Source organism: Mustela nivalis (assembly GCF_964662115.1).
Source record: "Mustela nivalis genome assembly, chromosome: 12".
Taxonomy (NCBI): Eukaryota; Metazoa; Chordata; class Mammalia; order Carnivora; family Mustelidae; genus Mustela; species Mustela nivalis.
The window spans coordinates 18,810,817-18,837,941 of record NC_139031.1 but is presented as its reverse complement, the minus strand read 5'-3'; the positions used below and the strand labels follow the sequence as shown (position 1 = coordinate 18,837,941).

The window sequence follows — 27,125 nt, the reverse complement described above, 5'->3', positions numbered from 1 at the left end:
AGATCAGCAATTGTAACAACAATTATTTCAAAAAGAGACAAACAGAAACAAAAATGCCTTAAAATGTCTACTATAGAAAACTTGAAAAGTTTGCCAATGACAGGTAATAGACTTCATTGACTATAAAATCTTAATTACCACCATAATCAGTGAGAGTCAATTTTTTTCTGTTAAACCATTTTAAAAAATTGATGTTACAAACTCAATGAAAATTAATTAATTCCTAAGCACTGGTCCTGATGCTCCTGCAGGTAATGATAGTGTCTCTTTAAGGGAACATAGATTCAGTAATTAGACTTCCCTCAAGTGTGAATAACTGAGAAAAAAAGCAGAGAAATACTCACTTGGCACTTTTTTCCCACCTTAATCCAAGAATCTATGTTAAATTACAGTAGCTTTTATGAATATTATCTTTTAAAAAGTACTTAAGAGCAGCTCAGTATGCTTAGAAAAATGGCAGGAAGAATGCACAAGAAATTGTTAATGATGGTTACCACTGGGGAAAAAGAGGGGTATTGGGCTGAGTTTTTTTCAATTTTGCGATGTTGCCATTGTTATGTAAATGCACTGTTTAAATAAGACATGAGAGTAATACTGACTAAAAGAAATACAATGAAAGTTACAAATGTAATTTAAAAACTGCTAAAGGCCACATTAAAAAGGTAAAAAGAGCCAGGTCAAATTAATTTGAACAATGTATTTTATTTAGCTGAATACATTCAAAATAATTATTTCCACAAAATAATCAATACAATTAAAGAGATTTTTTTTTATAAATTAAAGAGCTGTTTCATCTTCTTTTTTCACACTGAGTCTCTGAAATCTGTATTTTATACTTAGAGCAAATCTTAATTCAGAGCAACCACACTCCAAGTACTTAATAATTACTTGTGGCCATAGGACACCACAGGGCTACACTAAGTCTATCTTATGTGCAAGTATATCTATGTGCAAGTTAGGTATTTTTCTTCCTAGTATTTCAAAGCAATAAGGAGATGCCCACTAAAAACTCTCTCTCATCAGTTCTCAGCTCATGGCATATTACTGTTTCACTACTTTCTCTAAATAAATAAATATATATATTTTTAAAAGTAAAAGGGCCAATACACAAGAATCAACCATTTGGCATCATTATCAATTTTAACATTTATATTAACTTAAAGGGTTATTTTCTTCAAACTAGGAGTTGATTATTTTCAACCACTTGTTAATCTGATAAGAAAAAAAAAAAAATGCCCTATCTGTTCTCACACTTAACCCTTTTGGAACTAGGCATGGCATACCCTTGAAGAAACATAATCAATGGCTCGTGCAAAAGAAAACAAAGCTCATCTAGCTTCACTTAGCTTGTTTTTCTTGCATTTTCACCAACAAATAGATTTTCTATACTCCTTAGAAATAATGAAGGCAAGGAATGAGAAAGGGCTCACGCAGAAGACAGCAGGCAAGTTTTTCTCTATACAACTAGGGAATAATTCTCTGAAATGCATGGACGGATGGACGGACAGACAAGATAGACAATCACATATATGGAATATATGTTCCGTGATTCTGTGTGAGTCACTGTGCTAATCTAAGAACTTTACATGGAATGTCCCATTTAGTCTCGCAAAGAAGCCCTGAAGATATCCCCATGTGGGTGTTATTACTGTCCTCCATCTTACATAGGAGGAAACTGACCTCTAAAGAAGTTATGTAATTTACTATGTGGTCTCTGAACTAGTAATCCGTAAAGCTGGAATTCAAACCCAAGCAGTCTGACTCCTGAGGCCATACCGCTAACCATCACCCTCTTCAGAGAGACGAAAGTTCTTGGTAAAAAAGTATTTTGCATGGAAAGTTTAACCTGTGCCAGGCAATTTATATATATTATCTCATTTATCCTTCACTTAAAAACAAGCTTATCAGGGCACCTGGGTGGCTCAATGGGTTAAGCAACTGCCTTCGGCTAAGGTCATGATCCCAGAGTCCTGGAATCGAGCCCTGCATCCAGCTCTTAACTCAGTGGCATCGGGATCTCAGCTCAGCAGCGAGTCTGCTTCTCCCTCTCTCTCTGTGATCTCTCTCACTTTCACTCTCTCTCAAATAATTAAATAAATGAAATCTTTTTTAAAAAAATGCTTATCAGGTAGGTATTCTTACAACCTAATTTCATAACTAAGGGAACTGAGAAGGCAAATCAGCTAGTCAAGATCCCAGACAGGTAGGAGGCAAAGCTAAAAGATCAGATCTCCGTCTGGTAACCTTCAGCCCATTCCTGCCCCTCCCATAATGTAGATGAATTTGTAATTACTACAATGGAAGAAACCCATGTAATTAGACTTTCCTATGACTAAATAATTTTATTTGTAGTACTTAACAGTTCAAAAAGAGCGTTCTTTACACAGAGAGATAACCTGCATGAAGGTTAAGTACTACAAAAGAAGACCACTCATTACAAAACTATTAGAGGCTGTAACACTGCTTCAATTTCTAATTCACTTTTAGCTTGCTTTAATATAATTAACTTAGAATGGGAGTACTATTTAAATAGGGACACATTTTCAAATTTTTCCTTTTCAAATATCTACAGAACCCTTATTAAAACTGCTCTTCAATTTAATGTCACACAATAATGACGCCTCCCGAAATCCTCATATACGATAATACATTCATATAGGCTGTAAATGTTACAATGATATTAAGTTACCATTCATTTAAGTAGAAATTAAACAAGAATAAAAATGAAAATAAGTGACATTATTATAAGGCTTCATTACAGATTCCATGGCGAAATAAAATGGGTTAGTCATTGAAAAATAAAACTTTTATTTCAATTTCTAGGAGATGCTATGTGTATGTATTTACATATTTGTTATTTATATATTTTATATATTATATACATTTTATGTATATAAATGTATGTACATTAATGCATGTATGTATATATAAAAGAGAGCATGGAAATAGTGTGAAAAGATGTAAGTAACCAATAAGGCCAATTAGGATATGTGAAAAAATAAATCCCAAAGGTATTAAAGATCTATGTATTAAAATCAATCAAGATGAACCTCGGGAAACAGTTTGTAAGGTAAGATGAATGTTTCAAAGACAACATGCAGCACCATTTGTGGAAGTCTGCTAGAACCTGAAACTCCCACTATTGCCAATTCTTAAAAATTTCTTTAGGACACATGTTTCTAGGGCTAAAGAAGTACAGAGTTGGCAAACATGCTCTTAAAAATACCTGGAAAACTGTATGCTTTAAAAATGGGCTTCAAATGGTAAATTACCCTCTCTGGGTTCAGGTCAGCTCTATGGGAAGACACAGGAGACCATTTCTTTTTTAAAGCAAAGTTTAAAATAAATATAACTATCGAGCTTTAATTTTTAACTGTGTGAGGCACATAAAACTGGCTAAATATTTCATATGACTCAAAAATGTGGTAATGAAGAAATGATAATTCTGTCACTGTCCATCATATGTGACAGTGAAAAAGTACTATGTGACTGTAAAGACCAATTTTACTTTCTTCCTGTGACAATGCACTACCATTTATAGTTAGTTGTCAAGTTCAAATTAACATAGTCTTCTGTTTTACATTTGCCAAGGCTCAGAGCTTCAACTCAAGATCCTGCCCATGTTAATCTGCCACCTTTGAGTGGCTACCATTTGGCTCATTTGTTTTACTACTACCAACATACCTGCTTAGATAAAAACAAAAAAATAGGAACATATAACATCATCTTTACCAATCAATAAATCCTGACCCTAACCCTTTTTAAACTTCAAGCTATAATCATTGGAGTCTTGATAAAAATAACTTCCATTAGAAAAATCAACACTCAGGGGGCACCTGGGTGACTCAGTCGTTAAGCATCTGCCTTCGGCTCAGATCGTGAATCCAGGGTCCTGGGATGAAGCCCCACATCAGGCTCCCTGCTCAGTGGGGAGTCTGCTTCTTCCTTTCCCTCTGTCCCTCCCCGTGCTCGTGCTCTGTCTCTCTCTCAAATAAATAAAATCTTAAAAAAAAAAAAAAGCAACACTTAAAATTTTAGACCTAAAAGGTATCTTAAAGATTTAATATGAGAATTTCCTGCTGAGGGAAAACTTAACAACTAGAGTCGATTTTTACTTGTATATATCAGTCTACCCCCTCTGTTATGGACTGAAGTGTATCTCCTCCAAAATTCATTATTTTGGAGACCTAACCTCTAGTATCTTAGGACATGACAGTATTTGGAGACAGGTCCTTTAAAGAGGTAAATGAGATTAAATGCAGTCATAAATGTGGGGCCCCAATCCAATATGACTGGTGTCCTTAGAAGAAGACGACACAGGAAGGACGCTCTCCAACTTGGAGTGGGGGAGATGTGGGGGAGGAAGCTAGATGAAGACCAGAGAGAAGTCAGCCATCAGCAAGCCAAGGCGACAGGACTCAGGAGAAATCAGATTCGACAACACTTTAATTTGGACTTCCGGCCTCCAGAACTATGAAAAAATAAATTTCTATTGTTTCAGCTACCCAGTCCATGGCATTTTCTTAAGGCAGCCACAGCAAGCTAACACACCATCTCCTGAGAAGAATACCAGAGCGGCTTCAGAGTCCTAGAAAATAAGACTGATCGTACTACACAAGCAGGCCATGAAAGCAAAAGGAGAGTTTCAAAAAAGCAAGCTTCTAAGTAAAGATCGTTTATAAGTAAAGATAAGACTCAAATGGAACCGAGATTTAAAACAGTATCTGGCAGAGAGGTCAGGTTAACTGACCTCTTGGTAGAACACGAATTATGATATATGCCCAAAAAGAGAAGGAGAACAGCAATTTAAACACTGGCATACTTAAGTAGCAGATGAAAATAACAGGAGTAAAAAAGCAGTGTAAAGGGGGAACAGTCTCTAGACCTAGGTTAGGAAAGGGAAAAGAGAAAAGAAATTTCTTTAAACTAGCACAATACTTTACAATGAAGAAGATTTTCAAATATAGAAACTTTTTATTTTGGTTCAGCGATCTATAGAGTCTCATCACCATGATACAGCAAAAGGAAGAAAGGCTGTTTGGATCCTGCTGATGAAACGTCTGCATCACATCTCCACTGTCATATCTGTGATAAGAAGGGAGTTTATTCAAGAGATTAATAGCTACAGTAGGAGTAGCTATGGTAATAACTGTCATTACTTTTATTATTAAAAATAGCATTATTATAAAAGTTTACAGGGCCAACTCAACTGTAATATATTATTTGATCTTCACAACACCAGGAGACAAGTAGGATTATACTCTTTCAAAGCTGTTTCCATGTTTTTAGATAGGAGTTAATTCTGTGATTCAGCCACATTCCAACAGTTAATAAGTGGGCACAGAAAGACCAGAACCCCGGTTTTCGGATTCACAAACACACACCCTGAAATATCTTCCATTTCTACTCCATTTCTGTGTCTACTATATTCACCCACCCGGGTGCTGTAAGGGTGAGGTTTGGGGACACCCTCAGTTCCCCCTTGTTCCAGGCTGAAACTGAATGCCTAGCTCCTCTTCTGCATCTTTTATTAGTCCGGAATCAAGAGATGTTCCATCAAAAATATTTACTTACGTGTTTTGGAAAAAGATAAACACTTAAGAAAATAACTGCACTAATTACAAATTTAAAATTAGGTAATTATAGAAAATTAAGACACAAAAAAAAATAGACAAAAGTGTAAGCAATGCAATTTCTTTAAGCCTAGATTTCAGTCGTCCACTTGCCATAGGTTTTTTCATTTCAACCTTCAGATTTATTTGATTTTCCTTTCATTTTTTTGTAGCAAGCAAAAAGCAAACACTGCGTTATCCTTTAAAAGATGAAAGTGTGGCCAAATTAAACATTCAATAAATATTTATTTAGTACTAACTATGTGCAGGGCATGTCTCAAAGCTGGTTTACTTCTTCTATTGACACCTGATCTTAGGACACATTCACACATTCGTCGATATAACATGGTGTTGTTGGGTCAGCCAAATCACATGTAGGCCAGATCCACTGTGGCAATTTGAGAAATGCCAAGTTCACTCCAGGCTACTGGGGTCTGCCTGCCAAATACTATCTCTTACGACTATGAGTACACTATCTCTCATCAGCTGTACACAGGGCTCTGTGACAGGTTTTTATATCTAGAGAGAACTAACAAGGGGTTAAAGCTGAGTAGTAAGGTGCCTGGGTGGCTCAGTCGGTTAAGCGTCAATCTTCGGCTAAAGTCATGATCCCCAATCCCAGGGTCCTAGGATGGAGCCTGCTTTGGCTTCGCTGTTCAGAGGGGAGCCTGCTTCTCCCTCTCCCTCTGCCCTTCTCCTTGTCTCCCTGGCTCATGCTTGCTCTGTCTCTCTAATAAATAAATAAAATCTTAAAAAAAAAAAAACTAAGTAATAGTTTAAACTATTAAAAAACTAAGAGTTTTTTAGTCTATACTGACATAACAATAACCCAGAATCATCTGGCAAGTATTTAGTAGGTGCCTAAACTCTCACAGCACCCCTTGAGTAATAGCAAGACCAACAAAAAGACTATTCCATCCCATTAAGAACCACCCATGTAAAGTGAATGAAAACACTAGAAAACAAATGGAGATGATAAGCTGTGATCATACGGGCATAAGGTAACACTGGTCTTACCACTATATTCCCAAAATCTGCAACAGTGAGGAAAAAAGCACGAGCTCATCGGTAGTGAGTTAACTAGCACAATTTCTTGAAGGTATGTTGGCAATAATATTTTATATAATTTTTTTCTTAAAGATTTTATTTAGGACAGACAGAGACAGAAATAGTGACAGATAGCAAGAGAGAGCACAGCAGGGAGGAGAGGGAGAAGCAGGCTCCCCAATGAGCAGAGAACTGGACACAGGGCTCCATCCCAGGACCCTGAGATCACGACCTGAGCTGAAAGCAGATGCTTAGCTGAGTGAGCCAACCAAAAATTATTTTGCATAATTTTTGACCTAGTAATTCCACTTGTAAAAATTTAACTCAACGAAGAAATACTGGATAATACTATAATAGGAAAGGAAATAACCCTGGATATGTGTAAATTTAATAACAAAGATAGATCAGTATTCACAGTAATGAAACATTTTGAACTATTTACTTGGAAGGCCAAATGTCTAATGGTGAACTACCATGAAATTATCCAATGAGAACACATTCACAATACATCCTAACAACAAAAATAAAACAACAGTGACCATACGACACCACCTCTGTTACTTTCCCCCATGTACCAAAATATTTACAATGGTTTTTGTAGAAGCAGTGGGATTATGGCTATTTTCATTTTTTTCTTCATTTTGTTGAGCTGCTTATCCCTCATTTTGGATACAGCGCACATTACTTTGGTAATGAGAATAAAACACTTCTTATCACTAATGTGTGCCTTTGACTTTGCTTTTCTCCATAGATCGTCTCAGGCATTAGGAAGACGGTACGGGTGATGGGATGAAAGCCCACGGGAAAGCAGACCAGGCTACAAGAAAGAACCAACTACGGGACAAAGGGAAATCAACAAGCAGAGACAGACTCTAGAGGGGTTTAGCCACGGGCTGGTGCTCAGAAGCCAAGTCCCCTTATCAAATGCCTGAGGGGCCACCGGAAGTGGGCAGAGACGGTGGCTCCATCATGGCCACTGCTATTGCCTCCAGATGCCCTCAGCACTTAACAACTCACAGGGAGGGCAAACTCACCAATCTGGACCTCCTTGGGGACCCTGAACTACATCCCTGCTGAGCTCTCTCCCCATCGTGCTACAATACACGTCTCCAGTCTTCTGATTCTCTTGGCTTCTTGATTAATTTATTTGCCCTTTCAAAATGTCCTCTAATTCATTACAGCCTTCCTGGAACTGCTGTCTGGCTTCCCAACATGTGCTATCAGATGTCCCATAAACAACAGAACTATTATATTAAAACCGTGAATTAGATCTGAGCATCCTATTTCTCCCCAAGCCTATTAACTTGATGTTCTACAGGTTGAATCTCATTTAATTTGCCATTTACAGGATAACCTTTCCAGGTGTATCTTTCAAGTCCTTCCTGCTGTTCTGGATACCTCTTAATATCTGTATGTTGGGGAAAAATCATCGGAATGAGATAAGAAAATTAATCCTGTTTTTCTCCTAATGGGGAAAACTGGCGGAGATGAGCGTACTGCGCAATCACTGCAAGACTGGACAACACCATGAAGAGGGCTGCCTTCCTGACTGAACAATGAATGGCCGCTCACAGAGAAAAGCAATGAATATTTCTGTCTCTGAAATGACAAGATTGAGTGATCAAAAGGGTCAGGTAAGGCAATTTCCTATTCTTCGGCATTCTGCCATTAGTTACAGAGTCAGATAGCGGTCGTTATGCGTAGAATTGTTTCCAAACGGTCCCAGGGTTGGTAGATTATACTACCAATGTTTTGGGGGGCTGGCGGGGGGGGGATTCAAAATGAGAATCTTCTGTCTTCTGCACACATGCAGAAAAGAAAGAAAATCTTACGGGGGATGGGGGAGGTGGTGGCAGGGTACCACAATTCTATGACACAGCAAGGCCAGTCCTATTTTCAATAAAAGTAAATTAAAAAATCACTTTGCCACTTTTATAACCTCTCAGTCCTATACTGTGTAAGAATGATATATATTAAATACATAAAGATAACAGCAGTCTGCCATGAAAAATGCCTGAGACAAATTTAAATGACCACCATAATAAAGAATTTGATCTTTTTTTTTGTATTCTCCCTAGGCTTATGTCAGTAAACTAGAATAAACATGTTATTAAAAGAGAATCAATAGAAGGCTTTAAAATATACAGTACCACAAAAGGTCAAGCCCCAGTATCGATTTTAATATAACATTTTTTGTGCAGCTTCCCAAAGGGTTCTTTTCTAATATTGTTCTTCATTTTTCTCTCACTTTGCTCCCTGACTGGTGAATTTGTTGTTCTTGTCTGCAAAAAGCTGTCTAAAGCTGACTCTGCTGGGTGTGTGTCATTCCTATGACAAGCTGCTGAAAATGAAAAAACAACAAAAAAAAGTGAACCAAGAAAAAAAAAACACTTGAAGGTAGTGGGAGGGTGGACACGAGAGAGCACGAAGCACAAGACAATACTCAAATGCCAAAGCAGACAGGAACGCTGAAAGTTGGAACAGTTGGCCACCGTGGGCCACCCTGGGCTTTTGTCTCTCCAGGGGGCCTCATGGGGACACTGATTCCTAGGAGCAGGAAGGCTGGGAAAAGCAGAGAAGAGATGATCTCTCAGGATTCAACAAAAAAACTCTTACCAAACCAGGCAAAGGAACACAGATTTTCAAAACACGAATCCATGGGATCCCAGGCTCCATTTGAAGGGAGGAAAAGGGACACCTTTGACAAAATGCACAGGGACTAATAAAGGGTCTGTGGCAGGAGCTTCAGACTTGCTGACTTCAACCCAACACTCAAGGCTCACAGACTTAGGTAAAACACACTTGGGGTCAGTCACACAAGTCATAAAAGTATGATACATACAAGTATCAGTCATACAAGTGTATTTCACACGTAGTTCAAATTTTGAGTAGGTTTTTCGCTACCAATAAAAACGGTCCAGAGCTCAAACCGCATTCTCCTAATGTAGGGCCTTCACTTTCAGGCAATGAGGACGAAGCAACGTCCCGGGACAGGGGGAAAAGCAGACCATTTTTTGTTAAAAACAAAGTCTCCACGTCAAACACGGAGAGCCGACAAAGCCTCCGAGGGGAGAAGACACAAACCACAGTTGTTTCCTATGATCCAAAAACTGCTGAAGGGGAACAGCTGGGAAAGAGGCACGTCAGGGAAGAGCAGGATCGAATCCTGCTGCTGCCTTCCGTCGGTTCGAAGGGCGAGGCACTCCGCCTCTTGGAGCGCTCTATAGCTGTAGGACAAATCCATGGAGGGCAGAGCCACCCTCCCCCAGATCCCAGGGAAATTTGGGGTGCAGGCACCCCCAGGCTGCCACACAGGTGACACAGGCCTGGTCAGAAGGCTCGCAGGGCACACAGAGCTGAGGCCCACAAATGCCCGGCACAGCACCTGGGGAACGGGAGTTACTGCTGTCAGTAAGTCTCCTGCCTCTTTTCCCTGATGGACAAATTCTATCCTGTTCTCATCTACTTAGCCATACCCATAAAATGTTATTTTAATTTGGTAATGCATTCTTGTTGACACTTGCTACATGACAATGAGCTCTGGCCTCACAGACCTTTGTATTCCGGTGGAAGAGACAGTCATCAGCGGCCAAAGCACTACGAAGAAACGAAGCAGAGAAGAGAATAACTACCGTGAGGGGACGAGACAGAAGATTTAGATAAAACAAGCAAAAAAAGCCTCTGGGTCGGGCTGAAAAGAACATCGACCAGTAGGAGGGAGCCAGCCGGGCGAAAGCGGCACAGACAGGTCTGCAGCTGACATCCTTGTGAGAGGGCGGGAGGAGATCATGCACGAGCATATGAATATATAAACGGAATCAGAGGACTACAAGGTCATGGAAAGGTCTGGACTTTATGCTAAATCTAATGAAAAGCCATTACAGAATTTTAATCAAATAAATTCCCATGATTCAAAATACTTTTTAGGGGTACCTGAATGGCTTAGTGGGTAGGGCGTCCGATGCTTGATCTCAGGGTCATGAGTTCGAGCCCCATGTTGGGCAGAAAGATTACATTTAAAAAAATAAATAAGTGTTGGGCACCTGGGTGGCTCAGTTAGTTGGGCGTCTGCCTTCGGCTCGGGCCATGATCCCAGTGTCCCGGGATCAAGTCCCGCATCAGGCTCTCTGCTTGCTCCGGAAGCCTGCTTCTCCCTGCCTCTCTCTCTTTCTGCCAAATAAATAAATAAATAAATAATCTGTTTTGAGAAATAAATAAATAACTAAATAGAGAGATAAATCGATCAATCAATAGATAAATGTTTAAAGCACACTAATACTGCTTTGTGAAGAGTAGAATCTGGGGACCAGGGTGCTTCCCTGGAATAGACTTTGTAATAACTGCAACTGAGAAATGATAATGGCTCAGACCAGGGTATCAAAACCTTAGCACAGACAGAATTTGGACTGAACAACTCTTTCTTGTGGGTGTTCTGTGCATCCTAGCAGCATCCCTGGCCACCACCCACTCACTAGATGCCAGGAGCACCCTCCAAGTTGGGACAACTGTCAAGGTCTCAGCCATGGCCCAATGCCCCATGGGGAGATGGAGGGAGGGGGGATACCCCCCCCCCCCCCGCTGAGAGCCACCAGCCTGGACAAAGTAGGGACCGAAATGGTGAGAGGTAAATGGATTTGCAGTCCATTTTAAAAGCAGAGACAGGGATGTGCTGGCTTTGGCAGCACATATACTAAAAGCAGAAACAGGGCTGATTAATTATAAGGGGGAAAGGAGAGACATAAAGGCAAGAAGAATGGAGCAAGAATAATCAGTAATCAAAATTCTGATTATTACCCTCAGTTTTTCTCAGGCTAACACACAAGTTTTCAGTAGTTTCAGGAAAGTGCTTTCTGTGTCAAACTTATTTGCGGCTGCACAAATAGGAAGTTACAGAAATTCACTTGGACAATAGCTTGGGCTCTTTTATCTTTAAGGCTATAAAAACTGAATTGTATAGTTGACAGGTAGATTCATAAAGAAATACACAATTCCCAACATTTTACAGCAGAATTTACTGAAATATTAATTCTCATGTACTATTTGACTATATTTTGACAGTTTCATTTCAAAATACAGTCATGTGAATTCAAAAAACAAAAATACAAAAAAAAAATCCCTTCACTTTGTGAATTCTTTTCAAAACTAAATTCCTTATTTATTGAGCTCCGTGATCAAGGCAAAACAGAATGTACTGAAATCTGAAAAACACATAAAATTTCAGCAAATCACATCAAAAGGGCCTCAGAGAGAACATTCAGACTAATATATAATAGGCAACATCACTGTTGGGCCAGAAAATAAGACAGCCTCTGAGACACAGTCAAGTAGAGTGGCGAGGAGTATGACTTCATATTCGATTGTTTATGTTCATATCCCAACCTGTTTTCTGAACATAAGACTGGCGAGTGCAGCTCTGCATGTTTTGGACGCCGCCCCTGCGATGGGAATGTGCCAGCAGCACCTCCACCACTCCGCTGCAGGGGGGTTACATGACCAGTATGTACAAAAGATTTGCACCAGCGCTTGGGACAAAAGCAGCATTCAAAACTGTTAGCTATTACCACTGCGTGGTAATTATTACTTATTATTATCTATTATTACTGTTAGTATTACTCTTTCTAGGTGAAGTTGTCTTATATGGTGTATATGATCAGATCTGAAGTCTGTAAGGCTCGTATACACTGTACATGAGAAGAGGACCACAATATAAGACTGGAGGGAGGGAAAGCAAGTTATGCGACATTATTACTTCCATCTCATTTTGCTTATAACACAAACCACAAACAAGCATGATTAAGAATACATTTCCGGGGCACATGGGTGGCTCAGTGGGTTAAAGCTTCTGCCTTTGGCTCAGGTCATGATCTCAGGGTCCTCAGATTGAGCCCAGCATCAGGCCTCTCTGCTCAGCAGGGAGCCTGCTTCCTCCTCTCTCTCTGCCTGCCTCTCTGCCTACTTGTGATCTCTCTGTCAAATAAGTAAATAAAAATATTTAAAAAAAAATACATTTCCCATTGGGTATGAAAGCATGAACAGTATTACAGGGGGGAGAGCGGAGGCAGGAGGGGAGAGGGAAAGAGGACTAAGTTTTTATGCTTCTGTAATATCGGACTTTCTTCAACACATATTTCTTTCGTAATTTTTTTAAACTAATAAACATCCATGCTTTCAGTAGTTTGAGGAATGACTTTCTAAGTCAAACGTACCAGGTTCTATAGCAATCATGAAAATTACAGAAACTCTGTCGGATAATGGTTTTTAAAAGGCAAAGAATTATATCATTTGAAGAGAAACCAGAGTAGGGGTAATGGTTTTTAAATTAATTGACATTTTCCATATTAAATTAGTGGTTTCAGTAGCCTTTTTTTGGTCTTGTTTTGATTTCGTTTGGTTTTGATCTATCATCCTACTGTAATTGTAGCAAAATTGTAATTTATGAGTTTTTACAGGATTTCTCTTTTAATCTAATCAGCACTCACAACATGGCACCAGGAAATAAGGAATTTAAGCAATCAATTCAAAGAAGTTGTGAAGGAACTCAAATTGAAATCATTAATTGAAACATTAATGGTTAATAAACTATTTTTATACTTAATATTTTATGTCAAAAAATCACACTACAACCATCTTAATGGGATAACCTTAAAAAAAAAAAAATCCATTTGAAATGGTTTAAGCATGCAGGGGCTACATAGTGGATGTGTGAGGAAGCAGCTGTAAGTAAACAGTATATAATAAATTGTTCCATACATTACACTGCTCGTTATTCAATGGAGGAATTCTATATTCTAGTTCCAAAGGCCCATCATCCTAACAGCTCATTTTCTAACTGATTTAAAACTGGAGAAGTTTGTAAACTAAATGTTTACAATGATTTTTCATTGTATTCATTTTTACAAAGAATGTAAAAAAATTATGCAATGAATGTAAAAAAAATTCATTTTTACAATGAAATTACTTTGGTCATTACAAAAAACACAGATGAATAATAACAAATACTACAAACCAAAAACCCAATACATGAAGTGACACAACCAATACAAAATAAAAGAGTTGCCCCAAGTCTTTAAAAAACAAAACACCTGGGTGCCTGGGTGGCTCAGTCGGTTAAGCAACTGCCTTCAGCTCAGGTCACGGTCCGGGAGTCCCGGGATCGAGTCCCGCATCAGGCTCCCAGCTCCATGGGGAGTCTTCTTCTCCCTCTGACCTTCTCGCTTCTCATGCTCTCTCTCACTGTTTCTCTCTCAAATAAATAAATAAAAATCTTGAAAAAAAAAAAAAACCCTACGGATGAATACAAAAGGAGAAATGCAAAATGATTTCCATTCCACAGTCATCTATTAAAGTAAAGCCTGTGCCTCTTTAGTCCTTTTTTTTTTTTCTTTTTTTTTAAGAGAGAGCACAAGTAGGCAGAGAGGCAGGTAGAGAGAGAGGGGGAAGCCGGCTCCCCTCCAAGCAGAGAGCCCAATGCGGGGCTCGATCCCAGGACCCTGAGATCATGACCTGAGCCGAAGGCAGAGGCTTAACTCACTGAGCCACCCAGGTGCCCCTCTTTAGTCCTTCGTGCAATGCTCAGAACACTGCTGAGCACACAAGTGCCTCAGTGACTATAAGCTGACACCTCTCAAGTTCAGGTGGCAGAGTACCATTGGCTTCCACACGACTTGCCACCACACTGAGCAATTATGAGAAATATCATAAGCTAACAGGAAATTCAAACTGCCACCATCACTTAAAATATGTACACAAACAAGCATTTCATATTAACTTATAGCCTACATAAATAAAGAATATTAACTTTAAACACAAATTCTCCAAAGATTTTGGTCCTAAAATAAAGGAGGTAAGTGGTAATCATTCTGAGCAGGTGCCCAGATCTACTAAACAGGAGCACACGGCAGAAGTCATTTTCAAGTTATGTTTTATTTACTACGTTTTAGACATGAAAATCCAAGTAAATGCTTGCTATTCATTCCCACAGTGATAAATGAAAAACTTTACAGGAAGGACTCCCTGTCCACACAGAAAGGTAGTACTATAGGATGCAGAAGTGCACGAACTCCATAAGCATGGGTTCAAATCCCTACTCATCACTTACTAGATACAAGCTTGGGCAAGTCCCTTAACCTCTCAGTTTTCTGGTTTAACAGAGGCAGGGAGGATGAATGACTCAAAATACATAGAGTGCTCAGAATAGTGCCGAACACATAACAAATACAAGGCAACATCACCTAAGATTTTTTTAATTTTCTCATTTTAGTTGAGCAAATAGGTGCTATACTCGGAAATGGTCTTCACAATAGATAATATGTGATCCCAGTGCGCATATTCTATGTGGCTGGCGTCTATAAACTGTGAACAAAGTTTCTAAAGACAAACCCTATCCGCTTCTGGATGAGTGGGATGCAAAAGAATATGGATTTTCTCAACAAAATATTTAACAGAAACTTAACATGAGGTACTTGCTTCTTAACAGTTTTCTCCAGCTTGGAAGGGAATGGGGAGGGGTTATTACTTAAACATCAAAATGTGCCAACGTTTGGAAATATTATAACGCTGAAAAAAAATTTACATCTGATTTACATCTATGTTGCCCACATCGCTCGTCAACTCACGGCTCTACTGGCAAAGCTGTTAAGGTCAGGATAGGAAAGAGGGGGCCCTCTCCATATATTTTTCCACTGTTTCCAAAGTGAACTGCCATAGAAGGATCTCAGATTCTTCTACACACTCTTCCTAACACAGCATTCGTTACCAGCAGGATCAGCAGATGGCTTCCAGAAGGGTGAGGACTGAGGGCTGAGCCAGGGTAAAGCCCAGCCTACGTGGACCACCATCATAAATACGGACTTCTGGACTCCAGGAAATGGACATCCGGCCACTGCCCACTCACCTTCTAAAACAGAATCAAAACTGCAGCCATCCAACAAATGCTGTGTGGACAAGTATCCTCCTCACACACCAAGCGTCCAAATTTGAGAGAAAATTATCCTGACCACAGGTTTCTCACACGAAGTCCTAATAGCATTAGGGCCTATGAAGGTGATTCCCCGGTTCTCTCGGAAGGGAAAGGAGTAGGGAAAAGGCTGACAGAGCTCTACATTCCTAATCCTAGCCCTAACCAGATGGCACTTGAGTCAGCTTTCTTCTGGAGTCCCTTTGAATACACGGGCTTCCTCTGAATAAATGTTTTACAAGATGATGTGAGACAGTATGATTCTATCACCTCAGCAATAGATGGGGTAGGGCTAAGGGGCGGTCCAGTTCACGTCCCGTTCTGCTGCTGACTGAGAAACTTCACATATGTCTATTTCAGTCATCTGTTCCTATAAGGGGGTGATAAACTACGAACGCCATTGTCAGTGTTATGGGAGGAATGATAAATGGTTTAGAGAGCTTATTACAAGCTCCTCTCTTCTGCACGTATTGGTAAAGCAGACTGTACGTACTGGTAACGCAGAAACTTCAACAGAAACTACTAGAACCACAGAACACTCAGAAACCAATTCTAGAAACTTCCCATGTAGAAACCAACTTTAGCACAAATTACTTCAAACTCTAGGCTTCATGAGAGAAAACGCTGTAATTACTGTCAAAAGAACTGTGAACAAGAAGCAGTTGAACATCACTGCAGCTATTAGAATCAATAAAAAAGTTACAGATCTCCACGGCATGCTTGACTGATTCTGCTTTTCCAGGTTTAATATTCCCACCATGGAGAAATGGCCTCTTAAACAGAATTCGGGGTAGGATCCTACAACAACACGACATCTATAAGAAAGAAAATTGGCTTTGGAAAAAGAAGAGAGGTAACTAAAACAGACTGGATAATCCAGTGTCCTATAACGACTGGATATAGAAAGCAGTCATCTCGATTAAAAATTGAAAAGTGCCATTTGAAGAGAAAAAGATGAGAGTGGCAGATGGCGAAAGATTCCCATACCCAGTACATACACAGCACTTCTAATCATCTTCCAGGGAAAAAGTAACAGGTGGCTAAGACGCGGTCTTCCTCCTGCACGGAGAACAGGTTCGTTCTTTATCTACTTTCCAGCAAATGTAATAGAAAAGGGATAGGTATAAAATAACAGCAATGCAGTATGCATTTTAGAAAAGGCTTCAATAAGAAAACAATTCTATTACATAGGGATTTTTATACTACAGAAGGAGCTCTTAAATGTGAGTGCAGATAAAGGAATAATTTGCAGACAATGCCAACAAGCCATCCGCTATCCTTCCTGGAGCCAGACATGGGGACATATGCCCACATCACAGCAGAGTGGTACATGTCACATCTGGACATCAGATGAAAAGTGATGACTCAAATTTCTTTCATCACCTTATTTGCAAATATTTCTCAGTCAGAAGTGAGATTCATTTGCCTGTGACAGTTGAGTGCCTTGAGAAAATATTGATCAACTGATCTTTTAAAAGTCACTTTAGGGGCACCTAAGTATCTGCCTTCAGCTCAGGTCATGATCTCCAGGGTCCTGGGATCAAGCCCCACATCAGGCTCCCTGCTGAGCGGGGAGCCTGCTTCTCCTTCTCCCACTCCCCCTGCTTGGTTCCCTCTCTCTCTGTGTCTCTGCCAAATAAATAAATAAAACCTTTAAAAAAAAAGTCACTTTAAAACTACACTTTTATAATACACCATTGATAAATATCAGTTATAAACAGCACTTGTTCCCTGAAAACTGTTGATTTTTTAAATTGTTATGCACCTAGAGATTACACGCAGGTTGAAGATATGCAATTTCATAGATGTGTGATCTGTGTTTACAACTGGAAAGTGATATTCAACACTACACTAATTTAAAGCAAAGGTTTGTAAGTATCTATAGTCTCTAGTTAATGTCTTTTTAAAGGTACAATCTGTTTTTATTTTTAACAAAATATAGCATATACATGTATATCTTATAAAACAGACCGTTCTTGCTAGAAGATTCTCAGGATTTTCCAGCTCCACTGATTCAGCTGAGCAAATGTTTGTGAGTGCTCACTATGTGCAAGGCACCACACCAGGTAAAGGGCTTCAGACTTACATATTTTCAGTGTGACACGAAGCCACTAATTCCCTGTTTTTCTCCAGTGGATTCTTTACTCCTTCCTTTCCCAGCCTTTTCTTCCAAAGGCAGAAAACAACTAATAATAAAACTGAAATGAATTATGAGTTGAAACAGAAGATACCATCAGTGTGAATCTCACTTTTACTGTAAGAAAGTATAGGCACAAATAAGCTTTAAGCCCTTATTTGATGACATAAGCCCTTACCCGATGCTATAAATTGTAAAAATCAATGAACTGTGTTATACTCTAACTTATCCAGATACTGACAAAATTTATGACTAATTTATTAAACCAAAATAATTATTTTAAGTCTCACAAATCTCACAAATTTAAGGTAATTTTCCAAGTCATTAAAAATGGGGTAAAATTTCAACTGATGTTCATCGAAAAACAGCAAGCAAGTCATCTTGGTTGATGTAGTTAGTTACAACATCACAGAGCTATTCCCTTTCTTCTTGGTGTCTTGAAGAAAGGTTATTAAAACTGAAACACTTTCACTCGCCTTTATAGGTAAAGGGGTGAAATTCAAATGCCAACGGCCAGAGGTCAGAAGTAGTCACATTTTTCTTGCTGTCAGAGATTGACTCTTGAGGTAGGGTGCAGAAGACCACATTTTCAAAGTCTATACTCAAACTGTAGCATACTGTGTCCCTGCCATACTGACCTGCTACCGTTCCAACACAGTGTGGTCAGCTGTAATCCAAAATAGGCAACACAGAATAACAGCAAAAACAGACTGCTGACAGGGGCATTTAATTTACTCTTGACTCCCAATACACCAAAGAACTATTCCATCCATGAGATGTTGTGGTAAGCAAAACTAGGATTCCAAATTAGACCCATCAATTTTAGCGTGTGTAGTAATATTACGTCAGTGATTTGGGGGGTATCAGTTTGTCAACTAAGCAAATCACTGCAGATTTTCATAAGACAGAATCAGATCTAAAGTAACCTGAATTGAGATTCCATGTGTAAATGTTTTCTTAGATATGGAAGAAGAAAGAAAGAAAGAAAGAAAGAAGCAGAGCAAGCGAAGAAAACAAAGAAAGGGTATACTATATAATCATAGAGCTTACAACCAGCTGCATGGTCACTGATCTTAGAAGAGCCCTTCTCCTAATAAAGCAACTTTTATTTTTTTTAAAGATTTTTATTTATTTATTTGACAGAGATCACAAGTAGGCAGAGAGGCAGGCAGAGAGAGGGGGGAAACAGGCTCCCGTCTGAGCAGAGAGCCTGATGCGGGGCTCGATCCCAGGACCCTGAGATCATGACCTGAGCCAAAGGCAGAGGCTTAACCCACTGAGCCAACCAGGGACCACATAAAACAACTTTTAACGAGGCTACATCTGCATGTGAGACTGAGTGGAGAGTTAAAGGAAAGGAGTTCAGGTACATTTTCAATGGCCTACTGAAATATCTTCTGTCTGAACGATTCCTAGACGCAATCTAAATACGTGCGGCATTGCCAGGCACTGTCAAAGGCCTTCCGCACCAGGTGGAACATGAGAGAGACACGCGGGAAGTCCCTTCCGAGCTGGCACACCCGCACATTGGGGGTGTGTGGGCTCTAACGGCAGGATATGGATCCAGGACCACCGTCTTGCATGTTTTCCCCGCCTGAAAGCATCTCACTACTGCTGTCTGCCACTCGGCAGTCCTGCACAGTTGCCGCAGCCAGTGAGCGACATCAAAATTTGCACAACTGGTGTTGACAGCCTGGAAAAATCGCAGGAATGACAGCGGAACCATCTTTTATAGAAAGCTGTGGTGCCAAGGTTTTCAATGGCACAGAACAAGAACATCAAACTCTGAGTCCAAGAGTCATCCAGAAGAAGCTGACCCAAAGTGAGCAACGCTGGGTTTCCCACTAGCAGCACTAGTGACATAGTGAGCCAGAAAATTCTTTGTCTGGGGTGGGGACGTGGTTACCTTACACATTATAGGCCGTTCAGCAGCACTCCTAGCCTGGATCTGCTAGATGCCAGTGACACCGAGCAAGTTGTGACAGCCAAAAATGTCTGCAGACATGGTCTCATGACCCCTGGGGTCCGAAGCATCCCCCCTGAGACCCAGAACACTGCCTTAACCTATTTATTTTGCTTACATTTTCCTTTTTCATGGATACACAAGTGATAGGTTTTTAAAAATTCAAATGAAATCCTAATGAGGTCTTTCAATAAGATTTCTAAGAGATAAGCCATTATTGCTATAATTTGCAGCAATTTTTTTCTTAGTGGTATACCAAATGCTTCCTAAAATCAATAGTATCTTCAATTCAATGAAATTTAGCCACCCACCATCCTTTCCCCTTTGTTGTAAAACCTTCATCCTGATTTCCTTTTATGGAATTACTTCTTCCCCACCGTGTACAATTTCAGCAGTACCCAGTTCTTCACTAGCTAGTGGGTCTCTCGTCTTCCTTTTGATTCTTTTGAGCTACCCTATATGCTTCTCAAAATGTTCTTGCTTCCTAAGTTAGCCAGAGTTAAGTTTCAGTCTTTCAACCAAAAACCCAACTGAAACAAAGGTCCTTCTTTAAGCTAGCCTGATAGAAGACATTTTAGATTTCTCTGCCAGAGAGTTCACCAGCTTAGTAAAAATGTTACTGTTCCCTTACCAAAAATGTTACTGTTCCCTTACCATTCCCTACATAGGCAGAGTGAATGGGGTACAGATGACACCGAAATTGTTTAACACAGTATGATGGGTCCTGTGGATTCATTGTACTCTTCTCTGTTTTTCAGTGTGCTTTATACAATGATAATAAATATTCTATAAGAAAAAAAATATATGATTTCCAAAGTCCTTTTTGCACAAATTTGGCTCCTTACATATATGTGTGTCTATGTGTCAATCTTAAATGCTTGAGAACTCACCTACCATTATGTGGGCACCTGAGAGCAAGGTAAGACTAGTAATCAGCATGTATACAAGTAACAGAACAATGGCCTAAGGAACCATTCTCTAAAATGGCATACAAAGCTTTATTCAACTAAGGCTACAGATATAATAATGTATCAAATGCTTCTTGACTCCAAAAACTTGCTTTTAAAAGGCTCTACATAGGGGAGCCTGGGTGGCTCAGTCGATTAAGCATCTGCCTTTGGCTCAGGTCCTCATCCCAGGGTCCTGAGATGGAGTACTGCATCGGGCTCCCTGCTCAGCAGGCAGCCTGCTTCTCCCTCTGCCCCTTCCCCATTTGTGCTCTCTCATCTTCTCTCTCTCGTATAAATAAGTAAAATCTTTTTAATAAATAAATAAAAAGAAAAGACTACACATGAAACTTTCTTCATGTGGAGCTCCTGGGTAGCTCAGTCAGTTAAGCATCTGACTCTTGATTACGGCTCATGTCATAACATCAGGGTGGTGAGATCAAGTCCCACATGATCTCTCGCTCCCTCAAGATTCTCTCACTCCCTCTCCCTCTGTTCACCGCCCCCTCCCCGCCCCTGCGTGCTCTCTCTCAAAAAATAATTTAAGATTTTTTTTTTTTTAATTTGACAGAGATCACAAGTAGGCAGAGAGGCAGGCAGGAGGGGGGTCGGGAAGAGGGGGAGCAGGCTCCCCAAAGAGCAGAGAGCCCAATGCAGGCCTTGATTCCAGGATCCTAAGATCATGACCTGAACTGAAAGCAGAAGCTTTAACCCACTGAGCCACCCAGACGCCCAAGAGTTTTTTTTAAATGCTTTTTCTAAATTTTCTTCTCCAGTAGAAAGAGAAGAAGAAAAAAAAACTATTGATTCTACTAAGAACTATCATATAGACACATACTTTTTGCCAAGATTTGACAGCTGGAAGTTTTCATGAAGAAGCCTTCAAACAAAAATTTTTTATATAAGAAAAAATAATAAAAAGGTTGTACTACCCTCTGTTCTCCTTAAAGGTGACAGAAAATAAATTCCTTATCAATAGTCATTTGTCCAGTTTGCAGAGAGGCTGCCAACCCCAGTCCACATGAGATATGAAATTGGATCTCACTGGCACCTTTTATTCAACTCATGTGCCCTTTACCCTTCCACAGACCACAGCAGATCAAGTGGGAGTTGAATAACAAAGGGGGGGAAAAAACCCATAAAACAAAAACCAAACACTGCAGTAAGGCGTTACTATAACCAAAAACCTGTACTGTATGGGGAGGAAGGAACACAAAAATCCTATGTGAAGTACAATAAGCAAAGTAAATATGAGAGTCTAATCAAAAAAGCCTTATTAAAATAAAATTCAATTAAAAATAATAAAATTTCAAAGACAAGAAATTCTACCATAGCATATCGATTTTCTTTAGTTCTTAATGAAAATGGTCTGAAATTTTTTGAATATTTAAATTTCACTCTCTAATTATATACTCCATCAACCTAACCCAATTAAATAATTATAAAGTGCTGCATAAGAAACTATTGAAATACACACACAACCTTTTATCAGTACTAATTACATCTTGATTTTTTAAAACCCTAAGCCATGAGCCTTCCCTATTTCCTGACAAAATGGTGGTCTTAATCTAATACTTATATCCTTTTCCAGACATTTCAAGCAAATTAGAGATAGCTTAGCACTCTGTCAAAGGGAAAGAAATATTAGAGAACATTTTCAAATCCCCCAGTTTAGAAATAAAATCTTGAAGGCCCAGGTTATATTATACGTTGAAGGTCCTGTGGTCAGTGAGGACTAGACTCCATTTAGCTCTCACAAACAAAATAGTTAAGCAGCCCAAAATAAAAACAAATACATACTCGGCATCTACACGTGGTAGGCATGTGCCTAGTATTCACAGCAGAAAGACATTCACATGATTATATAATAAAATCTGTGCTAAATGCAAATTTCAGAAATAGCACAGATGGGAAGCACTTGACTCTATCTTGGATTAAAATGTATTCACATACTTTTATGAATAAGGATATACTTTAAATCTTTAAAAGTAGTATTTTTTACTAAAAGAAAATATTATCATGCTGTTTTGAACATTGCTTTTCTCCAATTTATGGCCTTTCCACATCCTTCTGAATCAGCACATAAGGATCTACTTGACTGTGTAGTATTCCACTGCAGGCTTGTACCATGATTCATCCACCCAGTCCCCTTAATGGGCATGTGGATTGCTTCCAGTTTTCTACTATAACAAGAACACTTCAGTGAACATTCTTTCAGCTGTTAGTAGTATTAGTAATGACAATAATTGCATAGATGTACAAAAGACTAAAATGTTCAAGAATGGGACAGAATTACGGAGGATTTTAAAATTTCCAATTTTACATATTTCCCCAACGTCTTCAGCTTTTTAAAGTGAGTACATTACTAATTAGAGTTAATTAGTGTTAATATAGACACTATGTCAAATATGACATTCATCATTAGCAACAATATTGTAAGCTCTAACACCCATTGTAGACCATACAATTTTCAATCATAAATGCGTTTGTTGGAAGAAACTCGCCTAAGAAATGCCTGGAGAATCCCCAAGAACTACTTCTCACTGAGTAGGAAACTTCTCAGCAATCATGTAGCTAAGAACCACACAAGAGATACAGTGGTCACACTCAAGTGTGGGAAGAGGGTAACACTGGGCTTTTACAAGCACAATCCAAAACTGAAAACGGCCACATTCTCATGCTCAACACATCCCGAAGTGCAGCCAAACACAAATAATGAGTCTTTTTACAATCATTCCTCTCCAAAAATGTTTTGTTATTATGACAAGAGGGCAGCAAAATCACTCTCACATACCACAAAACTCACCGTTTCTGGTTTTCAGACTCTTTCCTGGCTTGCTCCAATGCCAGCTCCTCAGCCACTCTTCTCTTCAATTCTTCATCAGAAACTAGGATCAATAATGAGTAGAAGGAGAGAAAATCAGCATTATCTTAAAAAACAAAAGCAAGAAAACACTCCAGAAGATAAAGCTGAGGCTAGATCTTAATGGACAAAGTTCTGCCCATTAAGTTCTGCCCATCTGGTCAGTGTCTCCTTGGAACTACCTAAACACTGTAGAAAAGACCAATTAGTGCACTTCAGGAGTAATTTAATCGAAAGTTCCCTGGAGACCTAGAAATTTCCACACCTGCCAAAATGTATAATAAACTCAAGGAGGTGCTTAGTGCCCACTGGGGACTGAGCCATTAAGTATAAATTCTTTAAAATGATGTCGTATCATTAAAGTCTGACAATCATGTATAAGGGGAGGAGAGGCTTAAGAGAGGGACTTCAGAGAGGAAAATGACACCAAAACATTCTCATTTGATAATTAAACACTTCAATTTTTTTTTTTAAGTAGGCCACGCCCAGTGTGGAGCCCAATATGGAGCTTGAACTCACAATGCTAAGATCAAGACCTGAGCCAAGATCAAGAGTCAGAGACTGAACCCACTGAACCACCCAGGTGCCCCATACAATTAAACACTTTAAAAAACCATTTATGACAGTAAATCATTTGTAGTTATATTCATCTTCCCACGACTTATAAAAAAAGGCATTTATGATTTATGAACATTATAAAGCCATATTTTTTGGAAAATATGTCATTCAACGTCAAGTGCCAACAATTGCAGAGAGACACAGAAAAGTGCTAAGACAGCTGGAGCTTTCTAAATACCTGGTAACTTGATTTGAAACATCTGGTCTTTCCAAATGGAAGATGTTGTATGATATGTTTTATTAAGATTCTTACAGCTATGATAGCAAATAAAATAGACAAATTTTATATATTGCTAAGACCCATCCATAAGAAATAAGCAGAGACTATTTCTGCTTTACCAGGAACACACTACCTAAAATCATGACCAAGAAAGCACCAGAAAAACTTGGAAGGATCTAAGAGTACACACAGGACTTAAGAAGTACTTCAAATGGTGGAGCCTGTTAGGTGGAAAACCAGACAGACACTTTATGTGATGATCTCCATGTTGTAACTGCCTTGCCTCAGGGCATATACAAAAACTGAATTACAATGGAATATGAAAAACCTTAAAAATTTAGCTGACACTGGGCAATAACAATGAAGATATGGAAAAGGTCATAAGGACCGGTTCTCCTAGGTATGGATTATCAGAAAACAAAAACAACACCAAAGGACACCATCAAGGTGAAAAGACAACCCACAGAATGGGAGAAAATACTGGCAAATCCTATAGCTGACAGAAGACTTGTATCCAGAATACACAAACAAAAAGACAACAAAATTAAAAATGGGCAAAGAACAGAAACAGGCATTTCTCTAAAAAAGATAAGCACACAAAACACGGCTCAACAGCATTCATCATCAGGGAAACACAAATCAAAACTAGGATGATATACCAGTTCAAACCCAATATCATCAAAAAGACAAGCGTTAACAAGCGTCAGTGAGAATGTGAAGAAATTGGAACCTTGATACATTGCTGACAGGAATGTAAAGTGACGTGGCCACCATAGAGAACACTTTGGCAGTTCCTCAAAATGCTAAACACAGCTGCCATGTGATCTAGCAATTCCACACTTAGGTACTGTATATACTCAAAAGAATTAAAAATATTTATGGTAGCATTATTTGCAATATACCAAAAATGAAAACAACCTAAATGCCCATCACTGATGAATAGATAAACAAAATGTATATCCATCTCAAAAAAGCTGTAAAGAGAAAAAAGGAAATAATATAAAAACAGAAAAATGGGGCGCCTGGGTGGCTCAGTGGGTTAAGCCGCTGCCTTCGGCTCAGGTCATGATCTCAGGGTCCTGGGATCGAGTCCCACATCGGGCTCTCTGCTCAGCAGGGAGCCTGCTTCCCTCTCTCTCCCTCTCTGCCTGCCTCTCCGTCTGCTTGTGATCTCTCTCTGTCAAATAAACAAATAAAATCTTTAAAAAAAAAAAAAAAACAGAAAAATAATAAAATGGACAAGGAATCATAGAAAGGAATCAATACCATTGGAGGTCTAATCCAAACTTGGCCATCAACAATCTGGAGGACCTGAGAGGGAAGTTACTAGCCTCTCTGTCCAGTTTTCCTCAAAAGCCTGTTTGTTCTCAACTGGATGTTCTCCAGGGTCCCTCTGATCTATATACTACACCACTGTTTGGCTTCTCTCCTACTTCACAGTCTGTAACATGAGAAAGATACAAGTCTTGGCTTTGAAAAGGTCACAGAAAATCAAGAACAAAACAAGAAGAGAGAATTTTGTCTGCATTCAGGCAAATCTCAAAAGACTTTTTCAGTATTCAAGGTTTAAAATAATACCAACATCAGCAGAGACACTACAGATGGCAACAGCTCAGCCAAAAGTCTGAACAGTCTTTGTTTTTCCATCAGCAAGACTTTGGATCAATCAGGTAACCTACCTGAGTTTTGATTTTTCTCATCCAAAACCAGGACCCACTGGGTTATATGGGGGTCAGTTGGCTATGAAGTTCTAGACTATGTACTCCACAAGGTGACAATTTTCACATTTCCAGCTACTTCTCATAAACAAGCAAAACAACATCGCACATTTTTTCAAGCTGTTCACAGCTGGTAGCTCTAATTAGTAGCAAAACCTGAAACAAATATTAACCCAACTACTACGACACAAACTGTACTCTTGAGTTTCCCATACCAGTTAGAATCTACGGAGAAAAAGGCTGACATGCACAATCACACAGCTTTCCCCCTCCCACCCCGGGACTTTTTCAAATTATCGCGGCAACACTTTTCTCAGGCAAAATTCAGTCGAGGTCTCGGTCACAATTCAAGTGCATTTCATTCAAACAGTTAGAACTAGGCTTCAGGGAAACCTCAGCGTACAAGGTCTGAGGACGCAGCAATGGGATAGGTTTTCGAAGTGAGCCAGTAAGTCTCCAGGTCTTCGTGGTGCATTTTAGGCTGTTTATACAGGAGCTCCCTGCTACGGGAAAAGCCAAAGTCCGCAGAGAGCTTTTTAAGGATGATGTGATAAACCTAAAATGGAACAGGAAGGACTCCATTACCAAATGGCGACCAGCTGGGAGGCTGGGAAGGAAGCCACGCTGGAGAGACTGCAGAGAAGGGAAGTGTAGCTTTAAGGTTTATCCTCTTTCTTTGTACCATCCTGCCTATCCTGTGAGCCCCTCCACCCATTGTGGGTGAGGGGGAGAAAAGGCTGGAGGTCACTGGAGGTGTCACCTAGGTAGGCCACAAGGGAGAGGGGTATGGACCGAGAAAGCACCACAAAGGGATGCAAGGGACCAGAAAGTCCGGAGGCCACTGAGGAAGACGTGCCCAAGGGACCCACTGGTTGACATCACTTTCGGTCGGTAAAGAGATCAAAGCACAGCTGTCTTTCTAACACCCCAGCTATTTCTGGAAAAGAAAAAAGAAAAAGGAAAAAATTACAATATTGGGTCTCACGTCCAAGGTCACAGCTGAAAAAGTAATTACCTTAGCTACAAGGGAGAATTTAAAATAAC

At 39.5% G+C, this 27,125-nt stretch overlaps 1 protein-coding gene across 4 annotated transcripts in view; it reads right to left on the bottom strand.

The window, feature by feature from the left end:
- CHCHD3 (coiled-coil-helix-coiled-coil-helix domain containing 3) overlaps positions 1-27,125 on the bottom strand; it is a 276,050-nt gene that overhangs the window by 195,386 nt on the left and 53,539 nt on the right. For all 4 annotated transcript variants that reach the window (XM_082693989.1, XM_082693987.1, XM_082693988.1 and 1 more), the window contains exon 3: positions 23,469-23,550. In XM_082693989.1, the coding sequence (XP_082550115.1) occupies positions 23,469-23,550 (82 nt within the window). The remainder of the gene's footprint in view (positions 1-23,468; positions 23,551-27,125) is intronic.